The 25,012-nt window shown below is 40.9% G+C and overlaps 2 protein-coding genes across 2 annotated transcripts; both read right to left on the bottom strand.

The window, feature by feature from the left end:
* Positions 1–982: 982 nt before the first annotated feature.
* On the bottom strand, positions 983–5,733 carry LOC135477087 (uncharacterized). The gene is made up of 3 exons (XM_064757241.1): positions 5,638–5,733; positions 4,067–4,318; positions 983–3,650 (listed from the first exon to the last, which is right to left on the bottom strand). The coding sequence occupies exons 1-3, from the start codon at positions 5,731–5,733 to the stop codon at positions 3,105–3,107; spliced, it is 894 nt and encodes a 297-aa protein (XP_064613311.1). The 3' UTR covers positions 983–3,104.
* A 9,281-nt stretch (positions 5,734–15,014) lies between these two features.
* On the bottom strand, positions 15,015–24,532 carry LOC135477086 (uncharacterized). The gene is made up of 6 exons (XM_064757240.1): positions 24,403–24,532; positions 21,117–21,881; positions 17,621–17,749; positions 16,604–16,774; positions 15,976–16,227; positions 15,015–15,560 (listed from the first exon to the last, which is right to left on the bottom strand). The coding sequence occupies exons 2-6, from the start codon at positions 21,870–21,872 to the stop codon at positions 15,015–15,017; spliced, it is 1,854 nt and encodes a 617-aa protein (XP_064613310.1). The 5' UTR covers positions 21,873–21,881; positions 24,403–24,532.
* Positions 24,533–25,012: the final 480 nt, after the last annotated feature.

Genomic DNA, 25,012 nt, shown 5'->3' with positions numbered 1-25,012 from the left:
GATTCTATGCGTGGACTGATGAGCCTTTGGAAACCGGAACATTCCATCCGGATTAGGACACTGTAAGATACTATATAGATGTAATTATTTGTGTTGTGTTGTATATTATCATCAGTTGTATTATTTGTCTACTTAGCTCAGATATATGTATTGAACTTAGTCAGTCGTCTTCGTGTTTCTTTGTTTGTTCTGGAGTAAGGCCTATCGCTGATCTGAGGGTTAAACAAGCCAGTTGTTTCTCATCTTGACTTTCCGATAGTGGTACCCTTACATTTGTACACATGTACTTTCTTAATTCTTTGGTAGTTTGTGTTGAACGTTATTTTAGAAGCTGGCCTTGCGATTAATCACACGGAACGTCCATCTTGGTTGACGTTTGGTATAGGAATGTCTGTTTCGACACACAGATTTAGAGTTTAATGTTATTCCACTCTTTATACTGTACGTCTTTTATTATTATCTAATTACATTTTGGTCGTTTTTGATCGCTAAGCCAGTCTCTGTAGCCTCTAGATGACGCTTCTAGAATGATGGCTTCAACTTTAATGGCCTGCTTTTTTCGAACGCAAGCCTACTTTGTATAAAAAGTTGTGAGAAACAGACTTTTATCAAAAGTGGACCACGGGCTCTTCCTTGCAGGTAACGCCATACACCCTTGCTGACACCGACATCCATTAATTCTCACTTTATTCGCAATGACGGCCATTGTCGGTCTGGTCGTATACTGGCTATTTTCCAAGTCTCTCGTCATTGAGGCTCGTCGAACCCAGTCTTCGCTGGTTCCGCTACTGAGTTATTAAATGATTTGTCACGCAGGTACCTGGCACACGTGCTGTGGTTAATGGGCATATGCTGGATTCAATCATGCGATCCCATTAGTTCAGGGCTTTTGGTTTGAAATAGTCTACAATAATTAGCTGTTAACAACAGACTGGCTGCAAGAAGACTAACATCGTGGAAAAGAAAGGCATCACACCAAACATAAATTAAAAAGAGTTTGTACCATCTTGTACTATATTTCCCCAAACAGAAATGCTACTTTGCTGTAGTAGCCTACACTTGTATCTAAAACTAAATGAACTTATCCACAGCAACTTTCTCGTCTTCAAACACACACAAAAAACAAGCACAAAACACACACATCAACAGATGAAACTGTTTTAAGGCCTTAATCCTGGAAACGAAATGTAATCTTACGGTCAGTTAACAGAAAATTATAATCTCATATCAGTCGTCCTTTAGTCCTCCGACACTGACACGACATACCACTGAGCCAAAGAGAGCGCCTGGTAAGAGTATTAGATAACAGAATATTAATAATATGAAAAAAATATAAAACGTAAAAAAAAAAACTTGACGAAAATTCGTAATAACTGCGACTTCGTTACGTGAATGACCAGCTTAATTGATACGATATCGAAGTGTTAAACCGACCGATATACCAACGGACCGACTTACAGACGGACAAAGCATATTATAGAAGGCTTGTCGTAAATAAAAAACAAAATCCTGTATGGGAATGAAACCGTAAAATTTGTTGAATTCCAGTGGGCAGACATAAATGCGATGGGAAAAAACGGATAAGATGTTACCTCCATTTGAATGGTTCATCACATATACAGTTTAATGGTACGTAGCAGTGGGTACGCCCTTTTACTTGCCTTATAACACGTCCATGAACCCGACCCTGTACCCGCCCCTCAAAGCGACCATATATTACGCCCTTTACGCTCTACACCCTCCCCCCTTCCAAAGTACAAATTCATAACTGGAATTAAAGGGAAACAGAATCCATTCTGACAGGCTGGAGTGAGAGACACACATGTCCAGGCTATGCCTAGCCTCAGCTGAATTATTGGTATATGGCAGATTTAAGCTAGCGTGTCCGAAGCTGCAAAGTCTAACCCAGGCAACCCTATCCCCACCGTCAGCTAATCAGGGTGTATTCTGTGTCCCTTTAAGCGGAACAAACTACACGAAATCCTCATTAGCGGTATGGTGCAACCACATTAAGATGTTTACGTATGCATAATACTCTAGTTGTTCATTTTGTATTAGCCTTGCTAAGTTTGTAGCATTGTGTTGGCAACCAAGACTTACCATGAAAAGTAATACGTGAACGACTAACAGATAAATATGTCACTAGATGAGTACTGAGGTTGGTATCCAAACAACTTTTCTAAACCTTTCTTGTGTGTTGATGTGCAGAAACACTTATCGCGATAAGAATGACACACGCTACAAAATTCACAAGACATAAAATGATTGATACAGAATACCTTAGTAATGTCCCTTCGTAATTTGCCATATCCCTTCCCCTATGACATAAAACGAAATTAGTTGTTGAGGCGTGAAACTATGGGGAGCGGGACCTAGCCTACTGAGGTACATGTAGTCCTATCCAGTATATAGGTTATGTCAACAGTGGCAAATGTATCCTAGGCAACAAACTGTGGAAAGACATGACATCAGGCTTTGAGGGTGTGACTATATGTTTTGCCTCAGGCAGAATACACATATTTGACGTGTTCGTAGAAACTATGCATCTGTTGTTCGTGTATATGTATTTTCATTAGGGGATTTTAAAAATTACTTAAAATGTATAAAACTTTTATCCTAGGCTTTTTTAACCAAACCAAAGTACATTCCTAAAAAGTATCAAGGGCGGTAATTCAGTGCAGTTCTATTGGGCCTTGGTTCCAGGTAATACAGAGCAGCAATTCATCTGCTTCTGGATAAGTTCGGTGTTGAACCCTTGTCAAGGTTGTCAAGGCCATTCTTGCATGAACACATTTTTGCAATTTATCTCATGATATTGAGAGACAAACCATGAAATTAATACCGTGGCCCTTTTGTCAGTCTCAGTTTCGTTAATGTGGAATAAATACGACTGTTTAAACTTTGAATGGATGTCATTTCCCGTGTACATGTGCATCATGTTACAATTTGTAGATGACGATCTCATCCAAATATTCGTCGTTTAACTATACTACAGTCATCTTCTAATAGAACACACTTCAGCATCTGCGCGGGTTTATCGCCTAGCACTTGCTACACGGCATTATAATGTATGCCCTCTTCTAATATTACAAGTGTGTTCAGTGTTAAGCTGTGTCATACGATATTTTTGTCCCTGCCTTTTTAACTAATCGGGGTTTTCCGTTGGGTCTACTCTTCATCCAGGCGTAATCGTAAGTCCCCACTGCAGTTGCCTGGGTCTTGTCAACCGTGCTGGACTGCGCCTTTTTTCCTTTGAAATTAGCCTTTCCTAATCTTACGAAAACTCGGACTTTCCCAGACAGCACTGCGTTCACTTGCTTCGCCAGCAAAGGTGCAGAGAGCAGGCCTAAGCCCCAGCTTGAAACGGACTTTGGGGCTGACCTCTTGCCAACAAATGTAGCATATATTTTCCCTCTTGGTCGGACCTGTACACCAACTTCAAAGACACGGGGTCCATCAGCATTACACGTAAAATGTCCTTTTCTCCGGAACCCCTGCTTTGTCCCCGCAGATCTCTTTAGCCAGTTTCCCACATCCGGGCGTTCGGAGGAAAATGCAAGGTACCACTGACTCCAGGAAATCTTAGGGAACTGTTGGCGGAACAATTTATCCGAAACATTTTCACGACATTTCTTTCTCACTGTTTTCTTCTGAAAGTAAAATAATACATTTAAGACGTCATGTAATTTGGTATAATATTCATGAATTTGTGAAGGTTACTGAGACGACAGCTTGTATGGTTCACAATAAATACCTTACCTTGAAAACCAAAAACATAATTGGGTAAGCACATTCTCAACAATAAAACCACTATAGCACGAATAGTTGTCTCCCTTTGATCTGTAATTCTGTACGCACTTGCCCAGAAACTGAGTTTGCCTAGGTACTTAATCACTTTACCAGACAACCACTCCCCCCCGTCCCCCACTCCAAGAAAAAAAAAACAAACAAGAACTTCTTAGATCAACAGATGTAAATGTAACCATCAGATTAATGCACAAGACAAAAAAAAAACTTTTGTCTATATACATAAATATACTGAACAACGGCAGCGTTGACAGCCTACCTTTTTTGCCAATTTCGCAGATTTTCTTGCACCAGATTTAGCTTTCGCTAATTTCACAGCCTTTAGCGACTTGGGCTTAGATGCGAGGGCCGGTGGTTTCAGCTTCAGTGCAGCTTTTACTGTCTTCGCCTTAGGTTTGCGTGCGTTCTCCTCCGGACCTTCCCTGTCCGTGCGGAGGTCACCAAACAATTTCTCTAAGTCCTTGTTAAGAGCACCGCCAACATGACGCCCCCGAACTTCGTCCTCATAGGCCTGAACCATTTTGAATATAAAAGGTTATTACATACAGATGTAAGACCAGAACAGTGATGACAATGTGGTGATCGGCACACGGTCAAACGTAACCGGTGAAATACGGTCTCAGTTTTCCTCAGTCAGAATTTTATTCCGACTGTTCATGTATATGCTTAAAAGTAGCGATGTACACGTCCCTTGGAACCATGGCTTAAGCAAAATTAGGATAAACGCTGCAGTGATCTTAGTTGCAATTATAAAACGTCACTGGTCTAGAATTAAAATAAAGGAAATTTTCCAGAAGCACGAATCAGACGGCTGCTGCGTCAAAATTCGGTTACATCATTCCCCAGCGAGGAAAACAATGAAATGCGCCACAAACTGCTAACTCTTACCTGGAATAGGTCGACACCCGCCTTCCCTGTAACAAATGGCCATAATCAGGTCAAAAATATTGGAGAATTGGTCAAGCTTAAGGTGTATCCCGTCGGTTAGCGCAGCCATTGTTCTGGTAAAATTGTAAAAAAGCACATCGAACTATTTTCCTAGACAGTGTTTAATGGTATTTCAACTCATATATACCCGTACTTCATTGTAGTGTATTCTTTGCCTTTAATGGCGCCGACTACAGCGCCCTCGGACTATACGATACCTTACCTTTGAACTGCCATACTGCGATTAGCAACATCACAAATAGAATATGTTTTAATTCTTCGATAAAGTATACTTTATCGAAGCATATATGTATTTTGCTTAGTATTCTGTAGTGTGTTAAACACAACCTATGTGAAAATACTCTTGGGTACGGCATATGACTCCAGCCAAATCAGTTAAATGTCAGCCATGACATAGTTTGAACGACTGGCGCTCTGGAGCAAATTATGCACCTATACTGTCTTGACCACCTAGTGCATGTGCACTGAATGGCATGTGCACTGAATGGAGACCATGAAAATCTGTAAAATGCAACTTTTGCTCGGGTTGTACGTTACATTGCGTTTCGCTTATTGAAGATTAAACAAGTGTGATTTTGTCATATTGAAGATGTATGTATTAAACTCAATGTATAAACACACAAATGAAACGTCTGTTCTATTTGCAATTGCAATTTGTTGTTTCAATGTGTTTTTATTCTCTTTAGTGATCTCATGTTCCAGATGTATGGTGAAAGTAAATTGTAAGTTTATCTACCATGCACTGTAACGGGTAATACGCTTGAGCTAAATGTACCTTTAAACAGTAATAGGAAATCCGAGTTCATTCGCCAGCAAATTAGCAACCTCTACTCATTTATCTACTTACCCGACGGGAGTTTGATTTGGAGAGAGATATTTTACCTGTACACCGTCAGATACTGAACCGCTGTCCTCGTATAAGCGCTTGGGTTTGGACACTTTCTCGACGCTCTTCGCTCCCCCTGCAAGCGCCGTCATAGTGCTTTTATTCTTCAGAAGTTGAATGTCACAGAGCACAACTTGAACTCCTGCGGTGGGGTGATGACCTGTGAATGCCGAATTCGAAGACTGAGTATAATATAAGCAGCTCATCAGAAATTATCCTCTTTAGTCAGGGTGTTTTGCTAAAATAATTTATTGGCAGAACCCTGACAAAAATTTCAGTTGATATGAAACAAAATTTGAATAATGAATAAATTTCGGTCGAATCGTGATACGAATGTCGGGCTAACAGAAAAAAATAATATAAAACTTAAGCAAAAATATGAATATGTGTGGCTAACAAAAAGTACAAATTACCGCACTTTAAATTTCAATTTATTTTAATTAAGCCTGTACTCGCTAAACACGTGTTCACTGGACCATGCAGAAGAGAGGTGTCCAACCCGTGGTCGACTGGGTAAATGATTTGCATATTTAAATCACTTAAGCATTGACAGCGATGAATAAATCTGACTAATTTCATTAAACGTATTCTGCTAGGCACATATTAGCTATTTTCTGCTTAACACATTTAATCCAGCTATATTTGGAACGTTCAACTCTTATTTGCACTCCACTTCAGTCGAATAGCTTATCTGGCAGAGGTTAATCTACATCTACAATATGTTTGTGTGATTGTTTAAGTACATGTGAAGGCTTTGCTGGATTATATATCACTTTTAATTTCGTTTCAGGAAGGTATATGAAATTTAAAAACTTATTCATTCCGCGCTGCACTATTTGCTAACTGTTACGCATCCATTTAGGTAAGGCACACAGTCATGGCATAAAACTAGTACATTCAAGCCAGTAAGATGTTTTCGTCAAAAGGAGATTATCGTTTATTTCAGATTTTAAACATGTTTATGCCAACATGTAGTCATAATAGGATGGGGAAGAATAAACCAGTCTGTGTTTGTACGGTATCTTTGACTCGTGTTATCCATATATTCTATGTTCCGTGTTCCTGTGGCCACTGCGCTGAATATGTAAAAGGTTTTCATTAGGGATTTAAAGTAGCTAGTTAAATGCCCCACCACAAGTTCAGGTAGTCTTTTTGTGACCGATCATCACATAAACATGGCGACGAAGACTTGCATCGAAGTTCGGTTGATTGAGAAGTTGTATATCAAGTGAATGATACGGCGTTTTAAGCAGGAACAACTAAAAATTGACTGTATCTATGCGTCTTAACAGACATTAGTATACCAGCCGCCAAGCAAGATGGACGTTTCCGGTCAATAATCGCAAGGCCAATACCCAACACGACGTTTAACACAAACTACCATGGAACTTAGTAAGAATATAAAGTACGAAGCTGCGACGGGATCATGCAAAACGTAGCAATCAACACTTTTCATTGATGCTGAAAAGATGCAAGGTGTACTCTATGCCAATTGGTGAAATCAATATTCAAGTCATGTACCACGGTAGTATATACGTTATCGACAATAAAATATGTATCTGTTGCGCTTTGATTGCAACCGTTATATACCCAGTGGCCATTTTGATTCAACACGATGAATATACAGTCTCTATCCCACATTAAGGGAAATTAACCACAGTCGTGAAGCATTTGCATTCGAGGTAAACTGAAAGGAGGTCAGATACGCCATATTTTTTTACCTAAGTCTGCTTAAAACATGGTGTTAGGGGGCACATGAACGGTTAAAATAAACCCCTGACTGATGTAAATTGATAAGATGCCATATTTCACCAGTTACGTGTGACCGTTTGCCAGCAATCACAGTGTCCTCACTGGTCGGGTTTTACTTTCTATGCTGTACGTCTTTAATTATATTAAATACTTAGTATAGTTTGCAAGGGCACATGTACCGGAGATCACTGTTATGTTAGTCTGGATCTTGAATATTGATACTGATTTGCCACTGGAGAGTGAGCCTTGATCTAAAGTACACACGAGGTGCGGGATCAAATCCGGTCTGTGAACGGAGAATTTCTTTGTTCCTCCCCTCTCGCTGCCTGTTGGGCATTGGTGATCGTTTTATGGCCGTTTGCGGAATCTAACGTCGGTTAAAGTCCAGTTGTCTTCCAAAGGTATGCACATCTATATGTCAAATGGGGGGAGACCTCCCTGGTAATGTGATAAACTTTTATGGTTTATCCCGGGAGCACCGATTTAATCACCCCATGGAGTTGTCCGCCATCACGTAAGTGAACAATTTCTTAGTATTTATTTATTTATTTGACCGGTGTTTCACGCCGTACTCAAGACTATTTCTCTTATATGAAGGCGGCCCAGCATTATGGTGGGAGGAAACCGGACAGAGCCAGGGAGAAACCCACGACCATCCACAGGTTGTTGGAAAACCTTCCCATGTACGGCCGGAGAGGAATTCATCATGACTTGGTCTTTAACTCACAGCGACCGCATTGGAGAGAGGCTTCTGGGACATTACGCTGCGCTAGCGTGCTAACCAACTGAGCCACGGAAGCCTCAAAAACTCTTAGTATGTTGGTGTTAATCAACAGTCAAATAGATAAATCATTTGCGGTTGCATTTCTCTAACTGGATGTTCTTCTTAAGATGTAGAGAAGATCCATAAGTCTCCAATCGTCCTTGGGGCTGTATATGTGCAATCCTAGCTGTGATCGATATTTATGTTTTTCCAGATGTTTTTTTTTTTTTAATGACGACTGAGGCTTCGTAAATCGATAAATTCTTGATGACAACTTATCCAAATTTAAGAATATCTATATCATTCTTTCTGTGTTAAATTTACAACGGCGTGGTCAAATGAGAGCGGAAGGAGTGCTTGTCGTGAGAATTATACCCCCTTTCTCTGGAGACAGTTACTGTATCGTTCTCTGTGAGAGTTACAGCATCCTATTCACATGAGAGTGACAATCTACACAGCCCTTTGTTAACCGAAGGTGCAAACCTTTATTCTGTCAGTGCTGCCGCGCCATTTTAAAAAGAGAAAGAGAGATGCCATACTCTTGGAAAATTTATCATGTCTCAAGAGACATGATACACCTCATTCTCTATGGATGTCTTAGTCACATAAAAGTGCCAACATCATTTTTCCATGTGAAAGTTACTGGACTGTTTTTTTGTGTTTTTTTTATTGCTCAAGTGACATTTATTTCCAGTTAAATGCGGCAGCGTTGTCTTCAAGTAAAAGTGGGAATATCTTTTTAAGCTGTGGAATGTTCGGCTCCATCTTCCAGTGACAGTCGCAACATCCTTTCCCGTGAAATTGCAGTGTCATTATCTCAGCATTGAAGAAATAGACCTGGTGCAACGCCATCTTGGCAGTACCCGTTTAGGTGGGACTCTCCAGATGGTACATCTTATCTGGACCTATATTTATACAACGACGGTGAAGATTTCAATTTATCCTTACTTGGACAGCAATATACCAAAGGGTCCTGCATATGGCGTGTACATATATAGCCTTGTAGCACAGGTAGATCCTGTGTGTTGTGTGACGAATTCAAACAACGTCGCAAGTTTATTCCATGGCAAAAACTGTTTCAACGCTATCCCACCATCTTCACTCCAAGTTTCTTAAGTTTTACAACGAGTATAATTCTCTTGAGCGTCCAGGATTGCTGGTGCTCTGCTTGATGACGGCGTCTAGTTCATGGTAAACCGGGGCTAGGGGCTGGATATTCATCATTTTGAATTAGCTCGCCACGTTGGATATACGAACAGCTGCAATCGAAGCGCAACCGAGATACATATTTTGTTATTGGCAACTTATATGCCAGCATAGGACGCGATTTCAACACTGACTTTATTTACTTTCTTAGTTTATTTGTGGTTTGTATTATACATTGCCCTTGAGATTATTGACCTGGAACGTCTGAATTGATTGATGTCTGTTATTAGAATATTTTGTTTGATGGATAAGGTCTGTGTAGGAATACTCTCTTTTTTTGTGGCAGGGCAAGTTCATTCCGCCGCCACAGCCGCCGCCGCCGCCACTGAAGTATCATGCGAAAGACACTAGACATGACCTCCTACCCAGTTAACTTGTACTGACACCCGCACAACCAGTTCTGTTTCCTTGCTCTAAACTCTCAATGCCAAGCGAGGCAGCAACAAGTACCAGTTTTAAGGACATGCAACACTTGGAAAGATCTGACCTTTGAAGAGAGAAGTTATCCAAAGCTGGTTTTATGAAATATATTTATTCAAAACGTAGACTAAAAGTCTCAACATGGAAAATGTACAGTTACTGTTTCTGGAAAAAGATATGTCACTTCCTAGATGTAATGGCTGGGTAAATATTATGGTAATACTACGGGAATTATAGATTTTGGCGCTCTCTTCTCTTCGATCGGCCTTAACTTGTGGGTATAAACGATCGACGTCGCTCTAAAACTTCAAAATAAATCAGTAGAAAAAATCATTTTGATTTGTCCACTTGGTTTCACGTCTTGGTGGGTAACTAAATGTACCTTTGTATTTGTGGAGGTATCTGTACGTATATTAAATCTTAGATTAGTGCTTTCTTAAAAGCCAAATTAGAGCTCCGCTGGGTAGCAGCGACGATCAGTAAGATCGTTTGTTTGGATCCAACCATCACTGTTCCTGATGCGGTTTTGTCAGAATGTGAAAATACCCGAGAAAGGGCGGTGGTTTATTCCGGGTACACATACAACAGAAAAACGATGCTAAAGACTTTAAAAAGGATACTTTTTGTTGTCTACTTACAGCGCAAGTACCACTCTAGGCCGACACTCCGCTACAACCATACAAACTTTAGGGACTGTGAGACACAAGTAGGTTTGCTTAGTCTACAAGAGAAGTAATCGAAGAAAATTCAACCTGAGTGAGATACTTCTCTTGTTGTCTTTCATACAGAATAAGGTCTTACATAAAAAAAAAAATTATGTCAGGAATGAAACAATTCTGGAAAGTAATCAGGATATGTCTGGCCTTCAAATATGATAGTTTCAGTACTGTACATAAAACTTTGGAAATCGACACTTAGCTCAGTTAGCCCCAGGTTATTTAGCACGCCTTGCTCCTTGCAAATTTCGGAAAATTCCGGAAATTCGAAAGTTTAAATTCTCGACAAACTGCATGTTGAATGCCCAAGTGTCGAAAGACACCAGGAGGTGCAAAAAATATAAATACATCCCATATAGTGTGTATATACGCGCCACACGTCCCCTATAGTGTGTGTATACGCGCCACACATCTCCAACAGTGTGTATATACGCGCCACACATTCCCTACAGTGTGTATATACACGGAACACATCCCCTACAGTGTGTATATACGCGCCACACATCCCCTATAGTGTGTATATACGCGCCACACGTCCCCTATAGCGTGTATATACACACCGCACGTCCCCTACAGTGTGTATATACGCGCCACACAGCCCCTACAGTGTGTATATACGCGCCACACGTCACCTTTAGTGTGTATATACGCGCCACACGTCCCCTACAGCGTGTATATACACGCCACACGTCCCCTACAGTGTGTATATACACGGAACACATCCCCTACAGTGTGTATATACGCGCCACATATCCCCTACAGTGTGTATATACGCGCCACACGTCATCTATAGTGTGTATATACGCGCCACACGTAAGAAAGATCATCAGTAACTTGCCAAAGATCGACGGTTTACTGCGGACTCTCTTCCAACCATAAAACTAACTTACATTGTAAATGTCAAAACATCTTGACAATACACCGTTAAAGAACAAAGTATAAAAACAGAATATATACAACGATAAATGTTGAGCGAAATCGGTTTTACATTTCCTCCTATTGATTGAACGGGAAAATTGACATATGAGAACGGTTTCTAACTACAGGTGCAGGTTTCATCGAAGAAAAGATTTTCATTAGCGAATCCGGCTGTATGTCCCACATAAAGTTACGGTATTTTTTAAATAACCATGTCATGTATGGATGATATGTCTCTCACTGGAAGCACTCTACATATTGACCGGTTACCAGATATATTCATCATTAGAAGAACTTGACAGTTTTGCTCAAATAAATACATTGCAACTTCGACAATTGCATTGGAGATCACTACAGTTGCAAAATGTGGAAACAAGTGGCAAAAAATATTAATTAGTCAAATTGCACTTGTAAAGTCATGACAAGCTACGTATGTATAAACACTACCGAAATGGTAATTCAAAGGAGTTTGTACAATTCTGCAGTTTGGGCTATTTTTCTCGAACAGTTTAGAATATACAGATTTACGATTTAATTCATATTGTGTATTGGTTGGAATTTTCGGCCTCAGGCGGCAATGTAGAAGAGCTCACCTTCTCCACCAGGAGGCGTAATTCGCCGGAAACGGCCTCAAAATGGCGCCTATCCATCCCATGGAAGTTCAGCACCAACCTTGATGACAGTGCTCGTGCGTCTACAACAAAAATGCCTATGTTGCCTTTAAAAGCCAGGAAGAGTGCGGAATTTATATATTCCTAGCCGACAGCATGTCAAGCGATTACAATTTGAACGGGTCCTCTGGGATACTTGGACGGTTCTGAAACTTGAGCGATCATAAATTGTGTTCAGACGGGGTGAGCGAATGTTTACAATATTATCCAGGGTTTGTGGAGGACAAAATACATGGTCGTATAATACTACACCTGTATAATAGGAATAGCGACAGTTAAAAACCCACTTAGCACTATATATGGCCGAGTTATTATTATTAATAAAGCACTTATCAGACTGTCATCTGGAGATCCAATTCATCTTAACTGTGGATTCTATGCGTGGACTGATGAGCCTTTCGAAGCCGGAACATTCCATCCGGATTAGGACACTGTAAGATACTATATAGATGTAATTATTTGTGTTGTGTTGTATATTATCATCAGTTGTATTATTTGTCTACTTAGCTCAGATATATGTATTGAACTAAGTCAATCGTCTTCGTGTTTCTTTGTTTGTTCTGGAGTAAGGCCTATCGCTGATCTGAGGGTTAAACAAGCCAGTTGTTTCTCATCTTGACCTTCCGATAGTGGTACCCTTACATTTGTACACATGTACTTTCTTAATTCTTTGGTAGTTTGTGTTGAACGTTATTTTAGGAGCTGGCCTTGCGATTATTCACACGGAACGTCCATCTTGGTTGACGTTTGGTATAGGAATGTCTGTTTCGACACACAGATTCAAAGTTTAATGTTATTCTACTCTTTATACCGTACGTCTTTTATTATTATCTAATTACATTTTGGTCGTTTTTGATCGCTAAGCCAGTCTCTGTAGCCTCTAGATGACGCTTCTAGAATGATGGCTTCAACTTTAATGGCCTGCTTTTTTCGAACGCAAGCATACTTTGTATAAAAAGTTGTGAGAAACAGACTTTTATCAAAAGTGGACCACGGGCTCTTCCTTGCAGGTAACGCCATACACCCTTGCTGACACCGACATCCATTAATTCTCACTTTATTCGCAATGACGGCCATTGTCGGTCTGGTCGTATACTGGCTATTTTCCAAGTCTCTCGTCATTGAGGCTCGTCGAACCCAGTCTTCGCTGGTTCCGCTACTGAGTTGTTAAATGATTTGTCACGCAGGTACCTGGCACACGTGCTGTGGTTAATGGGTATATGCTGGATTCAATCATGCGATCCCATTAGTTCAGGGCTTTTGGTTTGAAATAGTCTACAATAATTAGCTGTTAACAACAGACTGGCTGCAAGAAGACAAACATCGTGGAAAAGAAAGGCATCACACCAAACATAAATTAAAAAGAGTTTGTACCATCTTGTACTATATTTCCCCAAACAGAAATGCTACTTTGCTGTAGTAGCCTACACTTGTATCTAAAACTAAATGAACTTATCCACAGCAACTTTCTCGTCTTCAAACACACACAAAAAAACAAGCACAAAACACTTACATCAACAGATGAAACTGTTTTAAGGCCTTAATCCTGGAAACGAAATGTAATCTTACGGTCAGTTAACAGAAAATTATAATCTCATATCAGTCGTCCTTTAGTCGTCCGACACTGACACGACATACCACTGAGCCAAAGACAGCGCCTGGTAAGAGCATTAGATAACAGAATATTAATAATATGAAAAAAATATAAAACGTAAAAAAAAACTTGACGAAAATTCGTAATAACTGCGACTTCGTTACGTGAATGACCAGCTTAATGGATACGATATCAAACTGTTAAACCGAACGATATACCAACGGACCGACTTACAGACGGACAAAGCGAATTATAGAAGGCTTGTCGTAAATAAAAACAAAATCCTGTATGGGAATGAAACCGTAAAATTTGTTGAATTCCAGTGGGCAGACATAAATGCAATGGAAAAAATGGATAAGATGTTACCTCCATTTGAATGGTTCATCACATATACAGTTTAATGGTACATAGCAGTGGGTACGCCCTTTTACTTGCCTTATAACACGTCCATGAACCCGACCCTGTACCCGCCCCTCAAAGTGACCATATATTACGCCCTTTACGCTCTACCCCCCCCCCCCCCCCCCCTTCCAAAGTACAAATTCATAACTGAAATTAAAGGGAAACAGAATCCATTCTGACAGGCTGGAGTGAGAGACACACATGTCCAGGCTATGCCTCGCCTCAGCTGAATTATTGGTATATGGCAGATTTAAGCAAGCGTGTCCAAAGCTGCAAAGTCTAACCCAGGCAACCCTATCCCTATGAGGGTGTGCCTATATGTTTTGCCTCAGGCAGAATACACATATTTGACGTGTTCGTAGAAACTATGCATCTGTTGTTCGTGTATATGTATTTTCATTAGGGGATTTTAAAAATTACTTAAAATGTATAAAACTTTTATCCTAGGCTTTTTTAACCAAACCAAAGTACACTCCTAAAAAGTATCAAGGGCGGTAATTCAGTGCAGTTCTATTGGGCCTTGGTTACAGGTAGTATAGAGCAGCAATTCATCTGCTTCAGGATAAGTTCGGTGTTGAACCCTTGTCAAGGTTGTCAAGGCCATTCTTGCATGAACACATTTTTGCAATTTATCTCATGATATTGAGAGACAAACCATGAAATTAATACCGTGGCCCTTTTGTCAGTCTCAGTTTCGTTAATGTGGAATAAATATGACTGTTTAAACTTTGAATGGATGTCATTTCCCGTGTACATGTGCATCATGTTACAATTTGTAAATGACGATCTCATCCAAATATTCGTCGTTTAACTATACTACAGTCATCTTTTAATAGAACACACTTCAGCATCTGCGCGGGTTTATCTTCTAGCACTTGCTACACGGCATTATAATGTATGCCCTCTTCTAATATTACAAGTGTGTTCAGTGTTAAACTGTGTCATACGATATTTTTGTCCCTGCCTTTTTAACTAATCGGGGTTTTCTGTTGGGTCTACTCTTCATCCAGGCGTAATCGTAAGTCCCCACTGCAGTTGCCTGGGTCTTGTCAACCGTGCTGGACTGCGCCTTTTTTCCTTTGAAATTAGCCTTTCCTAATCTTACGAAAACTCGGACTTTCCCAGACAGCACTGCGTTCACTTGCTTCGCCAGCAAAGGTGCAGAGAGCAGGCCTAAGCCCCAGCTTGAAACGGACTTTGGGGCTGACCTCTTGCCAACAAATGTAGCATATATTTTCTCTCTTGGTCGGACCTGTACACCAACTTCAAAGACACGGGGTCCATCAGCATTACACGTAAAATGTCCTTTTCTCCGGAACCCCTGCTTTGTCCCCGCAGATCTCTTTAGCCAGTTTCCCACATCCGGGCGTTCGGAGGAAAATGCAAGGTACCACTGACTCCAGGAAATATTAGGGAACTGTTGGCGGAACAATTTATCCGAAACATTTTCACGACATTTCTTTCTCACTGTTTTCTTCTGAAAGTAAAATAATACATTTAAGACGTCATGTAATTTGGTATAATATTCATGAATTTGTGAAGGTTACTGAGACGACAGCTTGTATGGTTCACAATAAATACCTTACCTTGAAAACCAAAAACATAATTGGGTAAGCGCATTCTCAACAATAAAACCACTATAGCACGAATAGTTGTCTCCCTTTGATCTGTAATTCTGTACTCACTTGCCCAGAAACTGAGTTTGCCTAGGTACTTAATCACTTTACCAGACAACCACTCCCCCCCGTCCCCCACTCCAAGAAAAAAAAACAAACAAGAACTTCTTAGATCAACAGATGTAAATGTAACCATCAGATTAATGCACAAGACAAAAAAAAAACTTTTGTCTATATACATAAATATACTGAACAACGGCAGCGTTGACAGCCTACCTTTTTTGCCAATTTCGCAGATTTTCTTGCACCAGATTTAGCTTTCGCTAATTTCACAGCCTTTAGCGACTTGGGCTTAGATGCGAGGGCCGGTGGTTTCAGCTTCAGTGCAGCTTTTACTGTCTTCGCCTTAGGTTTGCGTGCGTTCTCCTCCGGACCTTCCCTGTCCGTGCGGAGGTCACCAAACAATTTCTCTAAGTCCTTGTTAAGAGCACCGCCAACATGACGCCCCCGAACTTCGTCCTCATAGGCCTGAACCATTTTGAATATAAAAGGTTATTACATACAGATGTAAGACCAGAACAGTGATGACAATGTGGTGATCGGCACACGGTCAAACGTAACCGGTGAAATACGGTCTCAGTTTTCCTCAGTCAGAATTTTATTCCGACTGTTCATGTATATGCTTAAAAGTAGCGATGTACACGTCCCTTGGAACCATGGCTTAAGCAAAATTAGGATAAACGCTGCAGTGATCTTAGTTGCAATTATAAAACGTCACTGGTCTAGAATTAAATAAAGGAAATTTTCCAGAAGCACGAATCAGACGGCTGCTGCGTCAAAATTCGGTTACATCATTCCCCAGCGAGGAAAACAATGAAATGCGCCACAAACTGCTAACTCTTACCTGGAATAGGTCGACACCGCCTTCCCTGTAACAAATGGCCATAATCAGGTCAAAAATATTGGAGAATTGGTCAAGCTTAAGGTGTATCCCGTCGGTTAGCGCAGCCATTGTTCTGTAAAACGCCGTTGATGTCGAGTTGTTGAGTGCCTGGACAGAGTAGATGCGAACTCCCTAAAATAAAGATATATGTACACAATTTTTAAACTGCTCATTTATTGAAATGTTATGCCCTTATCTGATGAAAGGAAATGTAGACAATATTATATCATCTAGAAAATAGAAAATTCTATTGCATAAAATATTTATTTATTTATCAAATTGTTGCTTTACGCCGCACTGAAGAATATTTCCCTTATACGACTGACCGGGAATAGCCAGGGGGAAACACACGATCATCCGTAAGCTGCTGTCAGACCTTCCCACGGAGGGCTGGAGAGGACGCCAGCATGAGCTGGACTCACAGCGACCGGATTGATGGGAGACTCCTGTGTCACTGAGCAAGCTGGCGTGATAATCCCCTCGGCCACGGAGGGCCACTCTTACTTAAAACAAGAACGCATGTTGTTTGCAGTATGAAGGGCTACAGTGTAGACGGTAAAATAAGAGCATCAGTTACAGTGTGGTGGTTGACAAATGGTTAAAAATAATTCGTGAAATATGATCTTATGTCTTTTACCTCAGTTCAGCTTTTATTCTGACTATTCATTTAAATTATTAAATATTAGACAGATGAAATGCTTTGGTTTTATTTCTTAATGTGCAGATTATCATGTGCAATAACAGATAAGACTACAAACAAATTTTTTAATTTTAACTTTGGGGGGTAAAAATGGCTTCAAAGTGCAGTTATCTTATAGCCCCAGTGGTCTCAGCGGAATTAAATAGTGACAAACGAACAGATGACAAACGAACAAATAACAAACGAACAGATGCAAGGGTACAATGTCCAGAAATGAAATTCATCAGAACTAACAGAAGAACAAGACGTATATATGCAAATACAAAGCATAGCCTTACCATTTGTTGTAGTTTTTTGCACTCATCTTGCCAGTCAAGTTTTAGTTTGTTGTCGGGGTAATCTGGATCGTGAGGAGTTGCGTCCCCTATCATCACCAAGGAGCGCTGACTTCCTGGGGTCCAGGACAGCTGGACACAGACCCCCATTACAACTTCCGTTTTTCAGTAGGGACGATTGTAGTTCTGTGTATTTTAGGGTGTAAAGTCTTTTTTTGCTGCCAGCCTGCCGTTTTTGGTGTACAAGTGCATGCTTGGTATCAAAATGATGGAAATTGTCTAAGCTTTGGGCAGGTATGAGTTTTAATGGTGAAAGTTTGAAATTCTGGGCGAAAGGACACAAGGAGACAGGTGGTGATGAGGCTGCGAGTGACGTCCCCTTGGCGTTGCTAGGCACCCCTCCCAGCTGCCGGCATGTAAAGGTCCAGATTTTGACGGTCAACCTATGTCAAGATTTTTACAGCTTCTTTCTCTCAGGCTGGGCCAGGTATGCACCAAAGCTTATTGGCCTCGGAATGTTTGGGACTGAGCTACAGCGCTAAACGTTAACATTGTCGCTTATGGAAAACTAATGGGGGTCTGTGGCCTGATCTGTCCACTTGTGCCAAAACATGTAATATGTCACTGTGTGCTCAGATTTCGCAGCAGCCTGATAATATTTGGTGGGTACATATGCGATGTGGTTTGCATTGACATGGAACTTGATTGAGCAGTTTTAAAGCTTTTTAATTCTATATTTTCCCCACATATCCATTTTGTCTAAAAATCGGCTAAAACGCTCTGTGGTCAAGGGTAGTACAGGAGTATAAACAGACTGGAACAAACACAGACAATGTTTCATTGTTCCTGGTTTTTAAAATGTCTCTTTTGGGGCTGACATTTGATAAATAATGCAAAATTTGAGTGCTGCGAGTGAAATTGGAGTATGTGGCTGATAGATAGGGTGGTGTGATTAAGGATGGTCAAGAAGGCCTTGCATCACATATAAGGGCCCAGCCTCACACAGGTGGATAAAAACACATCAGCAGATTAATTTACTTGGCTAGAGTAGTAGAGAGGGCCAGTGTGCATTTAATTTACAAACCAAGTCAGGTTCCTCCCATGTGTGCCACCACACACTAGGTAAATGTGCTTCAAATCATCCTGCAGGTCACAAAACATTAAAAACAGGCATCTCTGCTGGAACACTGTCTGCTGTTTTGGGCATAGACTTGAAGTGGACAAGGTAAATTTTCCTCTTTAAACTTAAAAATAAACCACTGTAGGCATGTAGTTTTCATTGCATGTGTATATTCATTCCTCTGACAAGTTACATGTGCACTCACACCGTATTTGTGGCGTTGGAACAAAAATGATCAATTTCAAGTTTCTAGCATACATGTGAGTGTGATCTGTTGGAATATTGCCCTTGTGAAAATGAGTCTCTGCCCCACCAGGTGTCTGTTTTTCCACCAGAACATAGTACGCTGTTCCTGCGACATCTCAAGGAGTTTTTGTTTTAGTATCTGGCCCAGTGTGGCATCCACCTCCCTGGGCAACTGGGATTTTTTTTATGTTTCCAATGTCCTCACACACAAGTTAGAAATTAGACAGCTACATATGGCTTTCACATCCTAGTTTAATACCTATTGAGCTTTTGTCTTGGTTTCCCTCTTTAGATCGTGTCTCCCAAACATGGCGTCAGTGAACTTTGCCTGGTTTATGCATATATTGAACTGGGATCTACCTAGGTGAGTGGGGTCTGCTAGCCGTTCAGCTTCCTCAAAGGCCTGACCATTCGGATGCAGTCTTCCACTCCCTTGGCCGACCTAGAATCCCCGTCATTGGTCCGGTACTACACCATGACACATACCCCTCCAGCCCCCCCCCCCCCCCCCCCCACCCACCCCCAACCGGGGAAACGTCACAGGTTTCTCATATATGTACGGACAGTTTGAATGTCCATTCCTCATGCCCACCCAGGAACACCCAGTGTGGAACCTGATTACGGATGTAATTTCTCACTGATTATTTGAGGATTTCTGTGTTGTTACAGGTTAAAAAGTACAGCTTTTCCCCTCTTCTTGGGTCCCTTCAACCTGTCTTGGGAGGGTTGCCTTGCTGACTGTCTGAATGACCAATGTGCATGTACTGTGTGGCTTTATTTTTGTAAGTGGCAAATTCATATTTCTCCCCTCTACTTATCTCTTGTAGATGCCAGTGTCACACTTTGGTGTTTGTTATGTGGAAAGTACTAATTTAGTCTGAGGCCACAACACAGGTGGTGGGATTCTTTTGCACTGTGAGTTGAGGTAAGCCAGCCAACCAATGGCAGCCATGGGGGAGACGGGAAAGGGGGGTAGTGGGGGGGGGGGGGGGTAGTGGGTGATCTTTTAAAGGGTTTTATCATGTGAATCACTATGTAAAAGGGATACTAGTCTTTTCTTTAGCCCTATCCATGGAAACTGTGCCTATGAGCATTTCTATATCAATTTGGATGCATATGTTTACTTTGATGGTGATCAAAATGTACTTTTCTGGAATTTTGAAACTCCGCTTTGCTACCCACCTGTATCACTTTAAGTCAAATTTTGCACAAAGTTGCTAAAAGGTATGTCCTATATTTTGTAAGTGAATTTTCAGATAAATTACCTGTCTTTTGATATATATTTTGACACTTTTGGCTTTTAAGTATTTTCTTAACACTGCTGTAAACAAGAAAATCTACTTGAAAATCCATAATTTTCTAAATGTTTGTCAATGGAAAATGTAAAATACTTTGTCATTGGAATTTTTTCATTTTTCTTGCAGATATACATACCAGCTTTCCAAAACATTTGACCTGGTTAAGATATTTTGAACGGTATGTGCACTACAGAGCTTTGAACTTCGTGCTTGAGGACGGACAAACAGACACATTTCCAAGATAGGGGTACCCCAAGTTAAATTCCTCCTACTCAAAAGTTTTTGCATGTATCAAGCTGTAACTTTATGTGTGAGGTTTAGAGGTAGTAAGCATTATGTGGTGCAAAAATTATCGATTTTGAAAAAAGTTGGCTGGTGTGATAGGACACAGACCCCCATTACAACTTCCGTTTTTCAGTAGGGACGATTGTAGTTCTGTGTATTTTAGGGTGTAAAGTCTTTTTTTGCTGCCAGCCTGCCGTTTTTGGTGTACAAGTGCATGCTTGGTATCAAAATGATGGAAATTGTCTAAGCTTTGGGCAGGTATGAGTTTTAATGGTGAAAGTTTGAAATTCTGGGCGAAAGGACACAAGGAGACAGGTGGTGATGAGGCTGCGAGTGACGTCCCCTTGGCGTTGCTAGGCACCCCTCCCAGCTGCCGGCATGTAAAGGTCCAGATTTTGACGGTCAACCTATGTCAAGATTTTTACAGCTTCTTTCTCTCAGGCTGGGCCAGGTATGCACCAAAGCTTATTGGCCTCGGAATGTTTGGGACTGAGCTACAGCGCTAAACGTTAACATTGTCGCTTATGGAAAACTAATGGGGGTCTGTGGCCAGCTCCTTACCCACCTGATGCAAAACAAGCTCATAGCATTCTTCAAAGTCTCCACCACCGGTGGATTCAACGTTTTTGACAAAATCACAAAGTTCCGGAAGCGTGGCTCCGAAGTCTATCCATTTGGTGACGTATTTTCCGGCGTCAACATAATCCCCATGAGCGAAAACGGAGATCCGGATGCCAGGGATGTCCGCTTGGAGGCGTTGCATCATATCCGAGAGGCGACCTCTGACTTGTTCTAGGCAGGAGGACATAGACCCCGTCGTATCGAAGGAGAAGACGATTTCCATGAGGCCACCTGGCGGCAAAGGAGGGGGGACAACTAAAGAGTTCTCCCTAGAACTTTTCGATGGGGTCTTAGTGATGCTCTCTCGACGTAACAGACTTGATTTCTTCGATGTTAATTTCGGCACAGCGCCTTCATCGGCGGTGGACCCCACAGAGGTTCCTGAGGGAAGTCGTCTAATGGTCGTTATGTGCTCACCTGTAGAGAGACCGTTGGAGGAGTTTTCTTCTACCAGCGGCAAAGTGGGCGCCCGTCGCAGTCCAACCACATCTCCCTCTACAGGTACACTCCCAGAGGGCGACTTCGATGACTTTTTCTTACTGCCCAGCTTTACAGGGGTAAATGGTGTTCGGGGAAGGGTGTCGTCCTTCCTCATGGCTACCCCAGAACTTGTACTGCTCTTAACCAGCTTGGACGGCCGTTCGTAAGATGAGGCTCTCGATGCCTTTCTCTTCACACCCGCCATCACTATGATCTGTGAGAGAATGTCACAGAATATATAAATGGGGCGAGCGGTGTCATTTCACTGAACAAACTTCCCTGTATAAATATGATCCAATAATTAACATATAAATAAAAAAAATGAAAAAAAAAACAACAAAAAAACAGTGCACTGCATGCACATGACGAAAAAATGATGACTGGATAATTTTTTATTGTATTCAAATTTATGATTGTTTCATTTCTATATTCGCCTTGGTTTCACTTGTAGGCTTAAAAAGACCTTATAGGGTAGATACTGCGGTCAGTTAATTTTTTCTGAATAAGCCATATATCTGTCTCCAGCCCGTGTGAGACAAACAAATAATCCAAGTTAAAGAACTGTGTTGTTCGGTAGTCATACATAGTTCAGAAATTTTCGTACATTTTACGTTAATATTTGTAAAACACATAAATCTTTACCTTTAGCATAGTTTTCTGTAGATAACTTTGATTAATGCACACAGAAAACCAAATTAAAATTGAACTGGATACTAGGCAGCCAGCAGAAAATTGTAACATAGGTATTAATAGCCAATTGTGTACTGACGCAATATTCACATTAGCCATCTAACTTTAAAACAAACATCATCATTTTGATGACAGTTAAGTCTGTGGTTAAATGGATGTGCGAGTGCGTTAGCGTTTGTTCTCGCGATTGCCTGACGCCTGTGCCCCGTGTTACCATCCAGGCGCCGACAGTTGTACCCAACCAGAGCTGAGCGCTTGTTATCACTTGTTCACTCAAAACCTGTTAAATTTAACAGAAAATTTGTGGTCTGAGCGATGATAGAATGTATTCTGTTATTATAACATAGTATTCTGTCATATTTAACATAATATTCTGTTAGTCTAATAGAATCGTTAGGTAGAATTAATAGATTATGAGTGTTATATTTAACAGAATAATCTGCTGCAATAACAGAACATTCTACCATCACTCAGATAACAGACTTTTAAATTTAAAAAAAAATTAGACAGTAGATAGGATATATGGTAGAAACCAGAAGCACATGGCATAGGCATGGATAACTGGTTGAAAAATATGTTTGGCCTTTTTATAAACGGCAGAATGATAGAGAGAATAGTTCCTGTTTTGTTCGACAGAGTTCAAGTGATTCGGAAAATGAAAATGTTCTTTACTACTTCTAAGGAGGTGGCTTCAAGGAAACTCCCTGGATGTCTTACGAATGCGGTTGCCATAAGTTCACATCCAGTTCACGTTGGCTTACATGTAGCTTCCTCCTACCTCCACCGTGGTATAATGAAGCAGTTTTGAGTACAGCGTAAAACACCAATCAAAATAAATAAATCAAGCAAACTGTACACAATATACAATGCGTAGCGTGGTGCTCAAATTGTAACATCTCATCTTAAATGCAGCCATTTTCAAGAGTCTTCTTTATTTCTTTGTATACCGAGTAACCCCTATTGGGGGGAGCGATACGCTACAGTGGCATGACATCATGTGTGACCCCACACATTGACAGCAGATATGACGCCAGATATGACACCACACATAACACCAAGGCAAGTCACAGCAGATTTAAATTTATGATGTAGTATGTTATGAGAAGCAAATGAACTAAAAAGGACCACCCAACCCTACCACTACCCCTAACTCAGTAATAAGCCCTATATGTACATGTGAGAAAGGACGCTTCTTTAAATGAAGCCGAATTTATTCTGGTCGAAGTTGAAATCGCGAGTAGTTTCAAATCGGCAAGATTTATTAAATTATTATTTAAGAATGTGCAGTACGAAATGTATCCACTAGTCCGATTAAGATAACGCATGTCTCCAAAAGCGACCTTTACAAGAACACGCAACCGTACCAAATGTCTTCTATGCTGTATACTGAAAGACTAACAGCATAGAGAGTAAAACCACGACTAACTGGCAACCGTTTCATAATCCTCAAATCGTCACACGTAACCATTGTGAATATGGCCTCTTGTCAATTCACTTCAGTTAGGGCTTTATTCTAACCTTTGATGTAAATTGTTTAACTAGTAGCACCATGGCTTAAGTAGAATTAACTAAATATGCGATGATGTTAACTGCAATTTATTAGACATCGCTGGTCTATTTATTTGATTGGTATTTTACACCGAACTTTTACACCGAATTTCACTGATTCGACAGAGACCGGTTTTATGGTGAGAGGAAGCCGGGCAGAGTCCGGGGGAAAGCCACGACTATCACGTCACTGGTCTAGAATTACTCAAAATGCAACAGAGCGGTAAACTTGATATATCGTCAATAAATTCGCTAAGCGGATCTGTTGGTAGGTAAAACGGATAAGTGGAGGTAGGCTTGTATATACAACATGGCATAAATGACCTAAATCTAGACTATACATACACACACACATATATATATATAGGTATATATACAGGGCGGCTTTTAGATATCAAGTGTAAACGCGATCAGATATAGCTAGGCTACTAAGCAACATAGGCTATCACGCAACTATAGCCACACCCCACTGCAGGTGTGCAAATTAATTCTCTTACCGTAAATATTTCTGTGAGTTTCCTTAATGAGCAATAAACACCTCACATTAGAATAGTTTTCGCCTAGGTTGTAAACCCGGCAATACCCGCTGTTGTGAAGGAGGGGGTCGTTCCGTCACGTGGGTTTGGTAAACCCACCCGTGAACACGCAACGGACATGTCAGCGCATATCGGCAGACAAGCCCGAACACATTAACGGACATGCCCGAAGTAGAGCCATGTGACGCGGGTTTGTCGTTGTTGCTGTTACTGGGGTTACATGTATGGATCGATATTGGTGATTTACAGGCTTAAGTTCGTTGAACTGATCTTCCAGGGATTTGTGTTGTACACTAAATTGTAGTGAATAAGTGAATACTTGCAGTCTTTGACAGAGCTGTTCTCGTGGAGTTGACGGTACAATATAATACAGAGGTACAGCATAGAGAGTAAAACAAGAGTAGCGACGACGGTGTGATAGCTGGTAAATAGTGACATGTAACCGGTGAAATATGGCCTCCTGTGAATGAGCTCAGTCAGGGTTTTACTCTAACTGTTCATGTACACGCTTTAATATTAACAAATTACAGGCCCCATAGCAAAATGGCTTAAACAGAATTAAGTTAATTGC

The sequence above is a fragment of the Liolophura sinensis genome, chromosome 10 (assembly GCF_032854445.1).
Source record: "Liolophura sinensis isolate JHLJ2023 chromosome 10, CUHK_Ljap_v2, whole genome shotgun sequence".
In the NCBI taxonomy this organism is placed as follows: domain Eukaryota; kingdom Metazoa; phylum Mollusca; class Polyplacophora; order Chitonida; family Chitonidae; genus Liolophura; species Liolophura sinensis.
Note: the sequence above shows the minus strand (reverse complement) of the source record. Positions and strands in the feature narration are given on the sequence as shown.

What these genes read in the sequence shown, in the direction of transcription:
- LOC135477086 (XM_064757240.1), bottom strand. Translation starts at nt 21,872, where the DNA reads ATGGCGGGTGTGAAGAGAAAGGCATCGAGAGCCTCATCTTACGAACGG. An exon ending in ATCAGGTGGGTAAGGAGCTG is followed by an intron (nt 17,750 to 21,116) that starts GCCACAGACCCC and finishes GTCTGTGTCCAG; the next exon opens with CTGTCCTGGACCCCAGGAAG. An exon ending in CTGCGAAATTGGCAAAAAAG is followed by an intron (nt 15,561 to 15,975) that starts GTAGGCTGTCAA and finishes TTTTACTTTCAG; the next exon opens with AAGAAAACAGTGAGAAAGAA.
- LOC135477087 (XM_064757241.1), bottom strand. Translation starts at nt 5,733, where the DNA reads ATGACGGCGCTTGCAGGGGGAGCGAAGAGCGTCGAGAAAGTGTCCAAA. An exon ending in CAGTATCTGACGGTGTACAG is followed by an intron (nt 4,319 to 5,637) that starts GTAAAATATCTC and finishes AAAATGGTTCAG; the next exon opens with GCCTATGAGGACGAAGTTCG. An exon ending in CTGCGAAATTGGCAAAAAAG is followed by an intron (nt 3,651 to 4,066) that starts GTAGGCTGTCAA and finishes TTTTACTTTCAG; the next exon opens with AAGAAAACAGTGAGAAAGAA.